The sequence below is a fragment of the Oncorhynchus keta genome, chromosome 23 (assembly GCF_023373465.1).
Source record: "Oncorhynchus keta strain PuntledgeMale-10-30-2019 chromosome 23, Oket_V2, whole genome shotgun sequence".
Classification (NCBI taxonomy): domain Eukaryota; kingdom Metazoa; phylum Chordata; class Actinopteri; order Salmoniformes; family Salmonidae; genus Oncorhynchus; species Oncorhynchus keta.
Genome location: NC_068443.1, coordinates 6,643,604 through 6,659,582, shown reverse-complemented (window position 1 = coordinate 6,659,582; position 15,979 = coordinate 6,643,604). Strand labels below are relative to the sequence as shown.

The 15,979-nt window shown below is 42.2% G+C and overlaps 1 protein-coding gene across 6 annotated transcripts; it reads left to right on the top strand.

The window, feature by feature from the left end:
* Window positions 1–2,501: 2,501 nt before the first annotated feature.
* LOC118401748 (zinc finger protein 572-like) lies at window positions 2,502–14,313 on the top strand. 6 transcript variants are annotated; one of them, XR_008076774.1, is made up of 7 exons: window positions 3,213–3,858; window positions 6,478–6,513; window positions 6,771–6,804; window positions 7,200–7,257; window positions 7,425–7,626; window positions 7,751–9,955; window positions 10,443–14,313. XR_008076774.1 is itself a non-coding variant. In XM_035799330.2 (6 exons), exons 1-6 carry the CDS (start codon window positions 2,642–2,644, stop codon window positions 8,849–8,851), a joined length of 1,785 nt encoding a protein of 594 aa, XP_035655223.1. In that variant the 5' UTR covers window positions 2,502–2,641; the 3' UTR covers window positions 8,852–14,313. The 6 variants fall into 6 exon arrangements, 2 of the variants coding, with proteins under 2 accessions (XP_035655223.1, XP_035655222.1); XR_008076773.1 differs by having other exon boundaries at window positions 10,118–14,313; XR_008076772.1 differs by having other exon boundaries at window positions 10,064–14,313.
* Window positions 14,314–15,979: the final 1,666 nt, after the last annotated feature.

The following is a 15,979-nucleotide window of genomic DNA, read 5'->3' as shown; positions in this document are numbered from 1 at the left end:
TTTTTTGAGCAGTGTATATTCCATCTTCTCTGCTACAGTGCTGTGAAATCAGCGAGATTTACCGGGGATCCAAATCTCACGAAAAAAAAAACCCAAAAACCGTAAAAATAAAAATACCTCCCTTTATTGGACTCAATAATCACAAATCGTAGTTTATTATTTCAAGATGTTCTGTTTCTCCGACCCTCCCCTTTTCATGCTATTTTAGGAGGTATTGAGGCTTATTGTTGAGTAGTGGTTATTTGTAAGTAGGTACTCTTGTCAAGGTGTGTGAAATGAAATAAATATGCAATCCATGTAAAAACTAATCGTTATGAACATTGTGTTACTAAGGGGACATCGAAACAACAACGCTAACTATTAATGAGTTAAATGTATATTTGAAAGTTCAATATTATACATAAAATAATATCTGGAATACTGGTTTAATTCCCATTCCACTATATGGCTCTGTTCCACATGCTGCTCCCATTCAGGGGTCTGAGGATTCAGAAACAAAATAGTTGATGCTCTTGACACACATCCGTGCATTGGTAGATGTGCTGTACATTGTTATAAATAGTTCTGTTATAAGTCTATAGCAGGGTTAGTACTGTTGATAGCTGTGTAGTGCTGTCATAGAGGCCAACATTTGTCAGCGGGGGAAGTAGATTTTTCCTGGGGGGAAAAAAAAGCTCTACTTGGTGGTTGTAAGTCGCTCTGGATAAGAGCGTCTGCTAAATGACTTAAATGTAAATGTATGACACTGCATCCTATTAGTAGTCTGAGGATTCCAAATCACCCCCATTTTTTGTGGGAAACAACTTTGTATAGTTCCTACAGTACAGTTGTATAGTGTTTTCATGGAGACCTTCAATGATAATCACAAGTTTTGACAGCGGTGGCCGTAGCTTTCTGCCTTAAATGGGGGGAGGTGTATTTGTCTGTAATGAAGCCCTTTTGTAGGGAATAACTCATTCTGATTGGCTGGGCCTGGCTACCCAGTGAGTGTGCCTATGTGAAATCCATAGATTAGAGGCTATTGAATGTATTTAAATTGACTGATTTCCATTATATGAACGTTAACTCATCAAAATCGTTGAAATTGTTACATGTTGCGTTTTATATTTTTCTTCAGTATATACATGTGAAGCATCGTGTTGGCGTTTCCACTCACTACCAAATATGGTGAAGCCCACGGTTCGGCAGTGGAAGATGGAGCGAGATGGATTTTTCTCATCGATGTAACATTTGATCTCAATATAGTTTTCTATTTCCAAAACTGGAATCTGTTACGAACAGAGTGGACTAAATTTTGTAGACTTTGCCTTTTGTTCTTTAGAAGGAATGCAAGGTCAAATTTAATTCTTACACCAGCACTTCAGAGTATGCGTTCCCTAACAGAAATATGCAAATACACGCTGGAACGTGCCTATAGGATCTTGCTAGCTCGTGTTTGGCTCTGCCCACATCCTTGCTTGTTTTGCCCACTGTGATTCATTTGCTCCCATTTGGAAATGACGGGCTGTGGTCTATCTTGGGTTACATATAAAAAAATCTTTGGTATGACACATGGTCCTATTAGAAGAGTGTCTGAGGATTCCAAATCAACTTCTATAGAATGAACAGTACAGTAGCAAATAGCTGTATAGTGATAACTTCAGTTTAAAATGGTACAGAAGCAAACAAGTAGATTAGTAGAAACAACCAAATGTATTTTATAAAGCTCTTTACAGTGCTCTACAGATACTCAGCCAAAAAAATTAGAGAGCGAGAGCAATTGAGATGCAGAAATACAGCAGCTAGAAAAAACTCAGACAGGAACCTAAGAAGAAGATTAGACAGGAACCTAAGAAGAAAGATTAGAGAAGAACCAGGCTCGGAGGGGGTGGCAAAGTCCTCTTCTGGCTGTGCCTTGGGGAAACGTTGAGTACATGTGGCCATTAAGTCAAGATGGTTATTCAAGATGTGCATAGATTACCAGCAAGGTCAAGAAATAACCCCAGTGGATAAAGAGGATGGAACAGTTCAACACTTCAGGAATCAGTGTCAGTTGGCTTTTCAGAGAGGACTGTGCCACCACAGCAGTGATATTTGTTGACCTGTTGCCACTAAAAAAGGTGACCAGTGGAGCACAAAAAACATTCCATACAACCTATATTTATCTCTTTATTTTCCCTTTCATACTTAAACTATTTGTCATACTTCAACTATGTTACAACACTACATAAATAAAATAACATTTGAAATGTCTATTTTAAAACTTTGAGTAATGTTTACTGCTAATTTCTAATTGCTTATTTCCTTTGTTTATTGTCTATTCCACTTGCTTTGGCAATGTAAACAAATATTTCCCATGCCAATAAAGACCTTAGAGAGAGATTGAGAGCGAATTTGGCGAGTTGAATAGGGTATACGCAAATAAGAGCGTTTCTGCATCTCACCTGTAGAACGGGATATCTACATTTACTGGTTGTAGGCTAGGTCGAAATATATATAGAGGCATAAGGTTATCAGTGTGGTGAAGGTAAAAATCTAATTTTATGAGAAATAGAAATGGGCGGGGGTTATGACTTTGTGGCTGTGGTAACAACCAAGTGGATCCAGTTAACAATGGGCGATCAACAGCTTTTATTTTTGTGTCGACAACTAAAGTTTAGTCATGGTGTGGTGCTCAGTACCTGGATGTGCGAACTACAAACAAGCACAGGCTGCTGGGGTAACGTTTCATCGGTTACCTGTCAGAGATATTACTCGTAGTCGACAGTGGCTGGCGGCAATAAAGAACGCAGCCTATGATGTGAATACTGCACTGGATAAATATCCAAATGTCCGTGTTTGTAGCCAGCACTTTCAGCCAGAGGACTTCGAAACGGACCTGAGGTCTCAACTGATGGGTTTGCCAGGTCGTCGCACGTTGAAAAGTGAAGTTATTCCATCAATTTTCCCCTTCATTTCAAAGAGGAAGGCATCCGATCAGCCAACATCAGAGCAGCAGAAAACAAGTCGAGCTGAGGTAACTACAGTAGCTATCGAACAGTTATTTATCTAGCTAAAACCAAAATCTAACTCGTTTTCATAATACGCATAACCAACGTAATTAGTTAGCTGCTACCTAACGACGTGATTTGTAACTTTGTAAACTACGTTAAGTTACAGAGTCGTTACAGACTGCTCCAGCCTTGCAGGTTTGTCACTACACTAGTTACCACAGCCACAACGTCTGCATGGTATATATATCGTAAACAAAAAACGAGTTTATTGGTCTTCATTTAAGGTTAGGTATAAAGTTAGCAGTTTGGTTGAAGTTTTAAGAAGATATATTTTAGAAATAGGCGGGGTTTATTCATTTTGTGGTTGTGATAACTAGTTGACGACCGAAAATTAGGGGATATGACCCGGAAGTGGAAATGGCGTTTACGTGGGCTAGTCCAAAAACACGCTCGCCAAGCAGTTACGAACAACGCGTTGAGAAGTCAAACCTGTAATCTCATACTTTCTCGAGACTATATTGTTGTCATCATGCCCGTGTGGTGTTCTGTACCATACTGTGCTAATTACAAACAAGCGCAAAAAAAAGGAGTAATCTTTCACAGTTTACCTACCGGAGATATACCCCGATGCCGTAAATGGCTCGCGGCTATCAAGAATAATATTTACAATGTCAACACACCAGTGGCCAAGTATCAAAACATCCGCGTATGTAGTCAACATTTTCGTCCAGAAGATTATTTGAGGGATTATCAATCTGAATTGATGGGGAAGCCAAATCGACGGCAGCTAAAAAGGGACGCGATACCATCGGTGTTTTCCTTCACAACAAAACGGAAGACATCCGATCAACCAACACCAGCACAGAAGAAAAGATCTCGATTAGAGGTAACCTAGCCTTACCTAGACTAGGTTAACTGGTTACAACAAACACTGTAGTCCTGTATTTAATGAATCGGCCAAATCAGCTGAAATCACCTCAATTTGCTGAAATTAGTATATTTTCACCCTCTCTGCTGATCAGAAATTGTAAACTTGTTGAATCTCCCGGTAGTCAGACGTTACTTCAGACGGTATTCTCTGCAATGTTTCAGCCATGAAACCCTGAAGATCCAATAACCGTTTAGCTGCTTTCAGAATAATTTCAAGTTTCTTCGATTTTTTGTTGTTATTTAGAATTGCACAATTAATAACCTGCGCAATAAACAGCTAAATCAACCTTCTTTACGATTAGTGTTTCAGGATCTCTCAACTGACTGACATCCACATCCTGTTGGGCATCCACTGACATAGCTTCATCATCTCTACTCGTTGCGTTGAACATTTTTACTGCCTCTGTATAGGACACCTTCTCAATTTCTACTGCCTCTGTGTAGCCGATGTAAAATGGCTAGCAAGTTAGCGGTGGTGCGCGCTAGTGGCGTTTCAATCGGTGACGTCACTTGCTCTGAGACCTTGAAGTAGTGGTTCCCCTTGCTCTGCAAGGGCTGCAGTTTTTGTGGAGTGATGCTTCGAGGGTGACTGTTGACGTGTGCAGAGCGTCCCTGGTTCACGCCCAGGTCGGGGCGAGGGGACGGACATAAATTCTATACTGTTACATCTGCAGGACCCCTTCTCAATTTTTACTGCCTCTACATAGGACACCTTCTCGACAGCCCTGATCCTTCCTACTTTGACCTCCTTCACCCTAACAGACCACCCAGGGAACTATGGAACGTGATTCCCATCACAATTGGAACACCATCCACCCTCAGTCTTCAACAATGCATACTTTGTTGTCCTGCATACCACTGCTGGCTTGCTTCTGAAGCTAAGCAGGGTTGGTTGTGGTTAGTCCCTGGATGAGAGACCAGATGCTGCTGGAAGTGGTGTTGGAGGGCCAGTAGGAGGCACACTCTTCTCTGGTCTAAAAAAATCTCCCAATACCCCACGGCAGTGATCGGGGACACTGCCCTGTGTAGGGTGCCGTCTTTCGGATGGGACGTTAAGAGTAGGGGTGTTAACCCCGGTGTCCTGGCTAAAATTCCCAATCTGGCCCTCAAACCATTACAGTCACCTAATAATCCCCAGTTTACAATTGGCTCATTCATCCCCCTCCTCTACCCTGTAACTAATTCCCCAGGTCGTTGCTGTAAATGAGAACGTGTTCTCATGCAACTTACCTGGTAAAATAACGGATAAATAAAAAAATATACCCACTTGGGTGATTGAAAGATGAACTGAGGTCCAGACTCCAGTCCAGTTGGTGGTGGTAATGCAGTTTAAAGTTGGTTTCCAACCGCCATATATGAAGTCCGATGAAGAAGCCTGAAGGAGGAGAGATTACTAGAAACTAACTTGGTTTACCGTGGATTAATTGTTGGAATAGAGGACCTTGTGCATTTCAGGTAAAATAACAACCCAATGTTTATATCTGATATAGAATTTTATTATCAATGTTTATAATTTTCAATTATTCTAATCGGTCTGCAACCCAGAGTGTGTAAATGAAACAGACAGAATTCCCAGCTCACAATTAGTCAAATCAATGTTTATTCACGAGAGCTCTCCCGTTCATATACAAAGATGTTCCTTTTATAACATTCTTCTAACCTACGCACACACATGCACACTAACATTAGGAGAGCTATCTTCTTCTCCAGAATTTTCACCACAGTTTATCACTATCCAGTTGACAGTTCCATTGCCCCCCAGATCAAGGAAACCTGGAGGGGTACTCCCTGTCCTATCGTACATTCTCAGAGTTATAGCCGGGTCGGTTCAACCATAGTTTAATTGTTTCTAGGTGTTTTCTTAGGCATACCCACACATCACTCTCTCCCCAGTCCAACCTAGTTGGACATATGTTTAATAATTTTAATTACTCCTTATCCATGCTACATAACCTGTAATCCCTAATGGTTAAATTTCCAGGTATAATTATTTAATCATCATTTATCTTAAACCTTATAAATTATTTTATCAATATCCCAGGACAAATTAGCTAGCAACAGAAAACTAACTAGCTAAATTGCCATAAATGTTTAATGCTTTTCGACCTGTCCCCAAATTAATAAAGCTGGTTCAGAGTTAATTTTGATATTTTAACTTGCATGTCCTGATCGCGTCTGGTGTGGGTGGTCAAAATCAAAATACGGGCGAGCGCCGTGCGTTGTTTTGCCTTCCTGCGTCACTTCATACACCGAAGATCTCCGCTGAACAGAACCACATGTCTTTTATCCGTCTCTATGTGACCCCCGATGACTTCAGAACAACGTTAACTACAAATTCAAAACTTGCCAACGTCTTTGCAATTGATACAAACAATTTATAAAAAAGGTGCTTCCAACGAGAACCGAGATGACTGCATTAAAATATTAAAACAGTATATGTCTATATCAGTCATATCGAAATACATTTTCATGTTCAATCAATTGAGTTCTATTTTGTTACTTGTAGGCTACTGTCTGTAATTTGTCTCAATATATTTCATGATGTGTAGCCTAACATTTTGTGTTTTCTTTACAGTATCTGAACAGTATTGAAGCTCTCATCACACCAGAGGTGAGTCGGTACAATATCAACCACTACATTTTTACAGTTTAATATAACTAGCCCCACCTCATCACTGTAGAGACTGATGAATGGTGCCATCCCTGGTTGAGGTTGTGTTGAATGCGTTCCAAATGCCACCCTATATAGGGCAGGGCAATACTTTTGATCAGAAACCTATGGGCACTATAATGGGTTCCATTTGAGATGGAGACATTGACATGTTTACCGGGATATCTTTAAAAGTGATCACAGATGTATCTATACAGGTGGCTCCAATATTGCCTGGAAGGAAGAACAAAGGTCAGTATAATGTAACTCTGCGTTATCCACATTCTTGTCAGTGGTAAACAGCACTCACGTTTTCATCATGTTTTTCTGTCTTGTGTATATATATATATTTTTTGCTAATATCTTTGAATAGTTAACAAAACGTTTTCTGCATTGTACTGGTCACCGTTTTGTCTAGTTTTTGGATTCTACCGGTCTTCTTTCCTCGGATCTTATCTCACCTCATATTATTCTAAAATATCAGCACTGGTGTATTGTACAGGCATCTTTTTCATTCCACTTCAAGAAATGGTGGCAAATTGGCCGTGACTATTCCACTTAGTTTTCCAATTCGACTGTAACAGCGAAGACGGGTATAATTTGTGTCTCATAGAATGACAGTGATGTTCCTGTGTGAATGTTCACAGGTGTTCTGACTCGTCCCCGTGTCCAGGATTCTGGAACCAGCATTGACATTACACCTGAGTACGTTCAAATAATCCCACCACCTCTTTGTTATCACTACTTAACAATCCTACAGCCCAGATGTATTTGGTCATTGACTGTCCATTTTTTTTAAGTGTTTAGAGATTGTAAGATTGTGGTACGATTTTAAAAACCCCTCTGTGTTGCTTCCCCTCCTCCATCTACAGGAGTGCAGATGTGTGTGTGAACAGAGTCTGTCTGCTGCAGCTCTTCCTGCTCTGCGAGAGGTGTGGCTGCGACTGTGATGCCAGGATCCAGGATGAACTGGGTTGCTTCTCTGTCGTTCAGAAATGCCCGTTCTGCAGTCACCACAGGAAATGGATGAGCCAGCCCTCTTTTGCCCAGGAAACCTGTGGATTGAAGGAAGAGGTGGGTATGCACTGGATACAATGTAGTGGACACGATGAAATGCAAACTCTGTACACAACATTCTTAACAAGATTCTGACATGCCTGTAATCCATAATAATGATATTTTGTTTTCCTTTCCTAAGGCGATTGGAGGGACTTGGTCCCAGCCATGTGAAGACAGAGACCCAGACCTAGAGAACATTTGCTTGACTATGGAAATCACTGAGGAGTTGTGTGAACATGATGCTCGGTCCTCGGACGAGGAGAGTGAGGAGGACGAAAAGCCCAAGAAGCGGAATAAGCAGGAGAGATCAGATGAGACCGAGTGGGAGCCGTCTGACGAGGAAGACATTGTAATGGAGTCTGATTCTTCTGAGGATTTGGAAACGGCAGGTTCCTCTGGTCTAACAGAAAAGGCTGACGTTGATAATTCTCAGAGCGGAATAGAGAAAGAAGAGAGACTTGTGGAGTGGTGCACTGACTGTGGAGCCGAGCCTGTACTCGCCTGCACCACACAGCGCCATAAGAAGCTGTACGCCTGTGGTGTGTGTGTGAGTGAGGTCCAACAAGCTGTTGGATTTGACCGATTCTACATGCAGTTCGAGGACCCGGCCAGCTTCAAGGAACATGTACGACGTGAACACAACACAAAACCTCATAGGTTGCTCTGTACAGACTGTGGCATCTTTCCTCACAAGAAGGACCATTGGTGTGAGCACAAGATCAAGAAATTCCGCTGTGTAGACTGTGGTAAGCGCTGTAGAACTGAAACGGGTATCAAGATTCACAGGCACCTCCACCACCCTGACCATGTTTTCCCCTGTAAGTTCTGCCTGCAGCCATTCAAAACCAGGTCAGACAAACTGACACACGATGAAAGCCATCAGGGTGAGATCTCTCCCTACCATTGCTCAGAATGCTCCGGTAAATTTGATGACCTAATGGCAAGGAACAGCCACCTACGAACCCACAGCAACCTGAATAGAAACATCTGCCACGCTTGTTACAAAGAATATTCTAACAAAAACCATCTGGAGAGGCACATGCTTATTCACACAAGGCAGAAGCCCCACATGTGCCAGGTCTGCCAACAGTCCTTCAACCAAGCGAGCCACCTTAAGTCCCACATGCGCCTCCACACAGGGGAGAGGCCCTTCAAGTGCCAACAGTGTGAGAAGTGCTTCAATCACAATGTCAGTTTGAAGAACCACATCCAACGCTATCATGGCCCTGAGAAGAGCTGAGGAAGAGGAGAGTTACACAGGCTGAGGGAGAGGAGACTACCGCAGGCTGAGGGAGAGGAGACTACCGCAGGCTGAGGGAGAGGAGAGTTACACAGGCTGAGGGAGAGGAGACTACCACAGGCTGAGGGAGAGGAGACTACCACAGGCTGAGGGAGAGGAGACTACCACAGGCTGAGGGAGAGGAGACTACCACAGGCTGAGGGAGAGGAGACTACCGCAGGCTGAGGGAGAGGAGACTACCGCAGGCTGAGGGAGAGGAGACTACCGCAGGCTGAGGGAGAGGAGACTACCGCAGGCTGAGGGAGAGGAGACTACCGCAGGCTGAGGAAATTTCTGTTTTTTTCAACCGGAAATTAAAATGAGCTATTTACTACTACTTTAACCAGTACTTTGTTTGTGTTGATGTTATATAACATGTATTGATTACTTTCTACATATTTTAAACATTTGGAATGCCAGTTGTTTTAATAGTTGTTGAAATATCATATTAGAAAATAGTTATATTTATATAGAGGATTTTTGTATTTGCTGTCATGAGGATGATTTAAAGTTCCATTTTGAAATACTGCCTTTATAGATTTCCGTGCAACTTTTAAGATTTGAAGTCGATGTAATATTCAAGCTCAATATAATATCCAACTATTTCACTGATTCATAGTCCGCTCAGTTCTGTGACATAAACAGAATTGTTCAACAGAGTGGATAACTGTACAATTCATTATGCACGTGCTTCACATACGAATGCAGAAATGTATTTGTATTTATTATGGATCCATTAGTTCCTGCCAAGGCAGCAGCTACTCTTCCTGGGGTTTATTAAGGATCCCCATTAGTTCCTGCCAAGGCAGCAGCTACTCTTCCTGGGGTTTATTAAGGATCCCCATTTAGTTCCTGCCAAGGCAGCAGCTACTCTTCCTGGGGTTTATTATGGATCCCCATTAGTTCCTGCCAAGGCAGCAGCTACTCTTCCTGGGGTTTATTAAGGATCCCCATTAGTTCCTGCCAAGGCAGCAGCTACTCTTCCTGGGGTTTATTATGGATCCCCATTAGTTCCTGCCAAGGCAGCAGCTACTCTTCCTGGGGTTTATTAAGGATCCCCATTAGGTCCTGCCAAGGCAGCAGCTACTCTTCCTGGGGTTTATTATGGATCCCCATTAGTTCCTGCCAAGGCAGCAGCTACTCTTCCTGGGGTTTATTATGGATCCCCATTAGTTCCTGCCAAGGCAGCAGCTACTCTTCCTGGGGTTTATTATGGATCCCCATTAGTTCCTGCCAAGGCAGCAGCTACTCTTCCTGGGGTTTATTATGGATCCCCATTAGTTCCTGCCAAGGCAGCAGCGACTCTTCCTGGGGTTTATTAAGGATCCCCATTAGTTCCTGCCAAGGCAGCAGATACTCTTCCTGGGGGTTTATTATGGATCCCCATTAGTTCCTGCCAAGGCAGCAGCGACTCTTCCTGGGGTTTATTATGGATCCCCATTAGTTCCTGCCAAGGCAGCAGCGACTCTTCCTGGGGTTTATTATGGATCCCCATTAGTTCCTGCCAAGGCAACAGCTACTCTTCCTGGGGTTTATTATGGATCCCCATTAGTTCCTGCCAAGGCAGCAGCTACTCTTCCTGGGGTTTATTATGGATCCCCATTAGTTCCATGCCAAGGCAGCAGCTACTCTTCCTGGGGTCCAGCAACATTAAGACAGTTTATACCATTTTAAAAACATTACAATACGTTCATAACAGATTTCCCAACACACTGTGAGCCCTTAGGCCCCTACTCTACCACATATCTACAGTACAAAATCCATGTGTAAGTGTGTGTGTACAGTGCTTATATTATCGTGTGTGTGTGTATAGTGCTTATATTATTGTTTGTGTATGTGTGTGTGTGTGTGTGTGTGTATGCATGTGTCTGTACCAATGTTTGTTGCTTCACAGTCCCTGCTGTTCCATAAGGTGTTTTTTTTAATCTAATTTTACTGCTGGCATGAGTTACTTGAAGTGAAATAGAGTTCCATGTAGTCATGGCTCTATGTAGTACTGTGCACCTCTCACAGTCTGTTCTGGACATGGGGACTATGAAGAGACCTCTGGTGGCATGTCTTGTGGCGTATGCAGTACCAGTAGTTCAAACAGACTGCTCGGTGCATTCAACATGTCAATACCTCTCATAAATACAAGTTGTGATGAAGTCGATCTCTCCTCCACTTTGAACCAGGAGAGATTGACATGCATATTATTAATATTAGCTCACGGTGTACATCCAAGGGTCAGCCGTGCTGTCCTGTTCTGAGCCAATTGCAATTTTCCAAAGTCCCTATTTGTGGCACCTGACCACATGATGGAACAGTAGTCCAGGTTTCGACAAAACTAGGGCCTGTAGGACCTGCCTTGCTGATAGTGCCATTAAGAAAGTAGAGCAGCGTTACTCCAAGCAGTTTAGTCACCTCAGTACTACACGACTTGCTCAATTTCCACATTGTTTATTAAAAGATTTAGTTGAGGTTTAGAGTTTAGTGAATGATTTGTCCCAAATACAATGCTTTTAGTTTTAGAAACATTTAGGACTAACTTATTCCTTGCCACCCTCTCTGAAACTAACAGGAACTCTTTGTTAAGTGTTGCAGTCATTTCAGTTGCTGTCTCTAGAGGGTTGAAACAGCAGGTCTGGGACAAGGTAGCATGTCCAGTGAACAGGTCAGGGTTCCACAGCCGCAGGCAGAACAGTTGAAACTGGAGCAGCAGCACGACCAGGTGGACTGGGGACAGCATGGTCCTAGGGCTCAGGTCCTCAGAGAGAGAGAGAGAAAAAAAAGGCGAATTAAAGCATACTTAAAATCACACAGGACACCGGATAATACAGGAGAAATACTCCAGATATAACAAACTGACCCTAGCCCCCCCAACACAAACTATTGCAGCATAAATACTGTAAATAGGTTTGTAGAATTTTGCTAATTTATTAAAAATAAAAAACAGCAATACCTTATTTACATAAGTATTCAGACCCTTTGCTATGAGACACGAAATTGAGCTCAGGTGCATCTTGTTTCCATTGATCATCCTTGAGATATTTCTACAACTTGATTGGAGTCCACCTGTGGTAAATTCAATTGATTGGACATGATTTGGAAAGGCACACAGTTGTTTATATAAGGTCCCACAGTTGACAGAGCATGTCAGAGCAAAACCCAAGCCATGATGTCGAAGGAATTGTCCATAGAGCTCAGAAACAAGATTGTGTCGAGGCACAGATCTGGAGAAGGCTACCAAAAAATGTCTGCCACATTGAAGGTGCCCAAGAACACAGTGGCCTCCATCATTCTTAAATGGAAGAAGTTTGGAACCACCAAGACTCTTCCTAGAGCTGGCTGCCCGGCCAAAATGTGCAATCGGGGAGGAGGGCCTTGGTCAGGGAGGTGACCAAGAACCCGATGGTCACTCTGACAGAGCTCTAGAGTTCCTCTGTGGAGATGGTTGTCCTTCCGGAAGGTTCTCCCGTCTCTGCAGCACTCCACCAATCAGGTCTTTATGGTAGAGTGGCCAGACGGAAGCCACTCCTCACTAAAAGGCACATGACAAGCCGCTTGGACTTTTCCAAAAGGAACCTGAAGACTCAGACCATGAGAAACAAGAATCTCTGGTCTGATGAAACCAAGACTGAACTCTTTGGCCTGAATACCAAGCGTCACGTCAGGAGGAAACCTGTCAACATCCCTACGGTGAAGCATGATGGTGGCAGCATCATGCTTTGGGGATGTTTTTCAGTGGCAGGGACTGTAAGACTAGTCATGATCGAGGCAAAGATGAACATGGCAAAGTACAGAGAGATCCTTGATGAAAACCTGTTTGAGAGCGCTCAGGACTTAAGACTGGGGCGAAGGTTCACCTTCCAACAGGACAATGACTAATCACACGGCCAAGACGATGCAGGAGTGGCTTCAGGACAAGTCTCAATGTTCTTGAGTGGCTCATCCAGAGCCCGGACTTGAACATATCAGGAGAGACATGAAAATAGCTGTGCAGCGACACTCCCCATCCAACCATACAGAGCTGAGTGGATCTACAGAAAAGAATGGGAGAAACTCCCCAAATATAGGTGTCCCACGCTTGTAGTGTCATACCCAAGAATAATTGAGGCTGTAATTGCTGCCAAAGGTACTTCAACAAAGTATCCCTCTAGGCTGGGTAAAGTCCTATTTTTCAGGAAGGGAGCAAGTAGTAGAGGTTAATGGTTACATGTCTTAGGCAAAACCAATGAGTTGTGGCGTTCCGCAGGGGAGCGTGCTTGGGCCTCTGCTGTTTTTATTGTATATTAATGATGTTGAAGATGCTTGTTCTTGCTGTCTTTTTCTGTTTTCTTTTCTTTTATGACTCTACACTTCTGGAGTCTCACAAAAGTAAAACTATCTTGGAGAGCATACTGAGCACAGAGCTTACTAACATTAGCAAATGGCTTGGAGATAATAAGCTATCTCTGCACTTAGGGAAACATGAAGCAATTATTTTTGGATCCAGACGTTATATTGTGTAGGTTGTCTGAAATCAGAGTGGAGTTAGGGGGTGAGGTGCTGACTACTAAAACCTCTTATCTACTTGGGATGTATCCTTGATGGAATCTTGGGAGGTGTGAGCATGGCCAATAAGGTGCTAGGGAAGGTTAATGCCAGGACTAAGTTTTTGTCTAGAAAGTCCAAGCTGCTTGATAAGGACTCCATGAAAGTGCTAGCTACTGCCCTCATTCAATGCTATTTTGACTATGCTAGTACTTCCTGGTTTGGGGGCTTATCTAAACGTATGAAGGGGAAGTTCCAGATAGCCCAGAATAAGCTGATCAGTGTGGTATTAAAGGTGGGTCCACGTACTCACATAGGCAGGAGCTGCTTTCAGGAACTAAACTGGCTGCCTGTTGAGGCTAAGCTAGGGTGTCCCAGATTAGACTAGGTTTGGTTTACAGGAGTATTTATGGTCCTGCGCCCAGATATCTAAGTGATTACCTTCCTCATGTTAGGGATGCACACAATCACAGCACCAGATCGGGTGTTGCTAATGTGCGCTTATACAGGTTCAGGAGTAATGCTGGGAAAGGTACTTTCTTGTATACTGGAGCCTCAGAATGGAATGAGTTGCCTCTGTCTATAAAAACAACGTCCTCTCTGGGCAGCTTTAAACATAAAGTAAAAATATGTTTGATGTCCTCTGTGCCCATATGAATGACCCCTATGATGTAACTGGAATGATGAGAGAGATGTTCTATGTTTTTGTTTTATTATTTCACTGCCATTCTGTGTTCCATCTTGTCCAGCCATCTTGTCTCAAGAGGACCACAATGGAAGTAAGTCACAGACTTTATTGTGTGTTATCCTCAATGATTTTATTTGTGTGCATGCATGTATGGCTTTTAAGTTTTACGTGTGCTTGTTTTTTTTTAATGGTCGAATTAATAAACTAAACTAAGTAAAGGGTCTGAATATTTGTGTAAATGTGATATTTCCCTTTTTTTTAAAGTAAATTAGCAAACATTTCTAAAAAAAACTGTTTTTGCATTGTCATTATGAGGCATTGTGTGTAGATTGATGAGAAAAATATATATATTTAATCAATTTTAGAATAAGGCTGTAACCTAACAAAATGTGGAAAAAGTCAAGGGGTCTGAATACTTTTCGAAGGCACTGTATAGACCCAAGATTGTTCTGCTAAGGGGACAAAAATTCTATAATAGTTTTTTCCAGAGAGTGTAGTGGTTGAAACATTCCCTACAACCGATTAGTAGGAAGGAAGTTATGATTCAAGGGTCTATGGGTCTATCTATGATTGACTGTATGACTATTATAGCCACATAGCCTGGTTCCTCTCTAGGTTTCTTCCTAGGGTTTGGCCTTTCTAGGGAGTTTTTCCTAGTAACCGTGCTTCTACACCTGCATTGTTTGGGGTTTTAGGCTGGGTTTCTGTACAGCACTTTGAGATATCAGCTGATGTACGAAGGGCTATGTAAATACATTTGATTTGATATTCTAAAAACACATTTGTAGTGTGTTTAGGAGCAGTGGTCACCATCCATCCTCTTGAAGATCTATTCTCCGATAGGTTTTCCCTCCTCATCACATATCATAACAGATTCCGTCAAGCAAGTTCTTGTTGAGAAGCTAAGTGTAGTTGTGTGCGTGAAATACTAACTCTTCTACCTTTCCTACCACAGGATATGTGTATTGTCAGTGTTGGAGAAAGCTGGTGATGACAATGTAAATAAAACCACTTTATACCATCGATGACTACTCCTCCGATGCCACTCTAGACTTCTTATCTGATCATGTTTAGCCAACACACTCTTACTATCACCATCATCTGTTTTTCTTCTCACAGGAACACCTTACAGAGCTTGTGCACATGGAAAACAACCACTTCTTAGAAAGATACATAACCTTCACTATAACCCTTGTTTACTATCGGTTTATTATCTTATGTAAATAACTGCTGAGAATTTATGAAGAATGACAACCTTTCATTGCAATCTGGTTGCTTTGTTTACGTTTAACAGCAGAAAACATTCCCAAATGTATAAACAGGTTGTTGTGCTCCTGCACCTATTGAAAACGATACAACAATGACATACAAGGCATTATGTAATACCTTTTGTTTAGATGACAAGACAAAGTAGCCTGCACACCTGTGGAAGATGGTTCCTTTCAGGGTCCAATTCCAGCTTCAACTGACAGGTTGAATACCAAGTGCCTTTTCCACCCTTTTTTTTTTAAATAGTAAGGGGAGTGGGCTCTAGACCATCCTATCAGTCAATCAGGACGGTGTATGTAAATATCTAATTTCATATTCAAATTTGTTTCCTGACAACCTCATGATCAGACTGAGTGGCCCAAGGAGGCGCAGTGAAAATAAAATATAAAAACATACGCAGTAATTGATTAGACATAAATTGATGATTTAAAAATAAAATCCAAAGACTGCAATAATTTGAAGTTTCAAGTTCGTTCTATGGGCGGATGTCAGAGTTCGACATCCCAAAGATTCCAGAAAGCAGGGACCCTTTTTAAATGAACGTTAAAAACATCAAATCACACGTTTATAGCTTGCTGGTAGCCAATCACTGGAGTCCATGCGTTATGACATTCGTATCA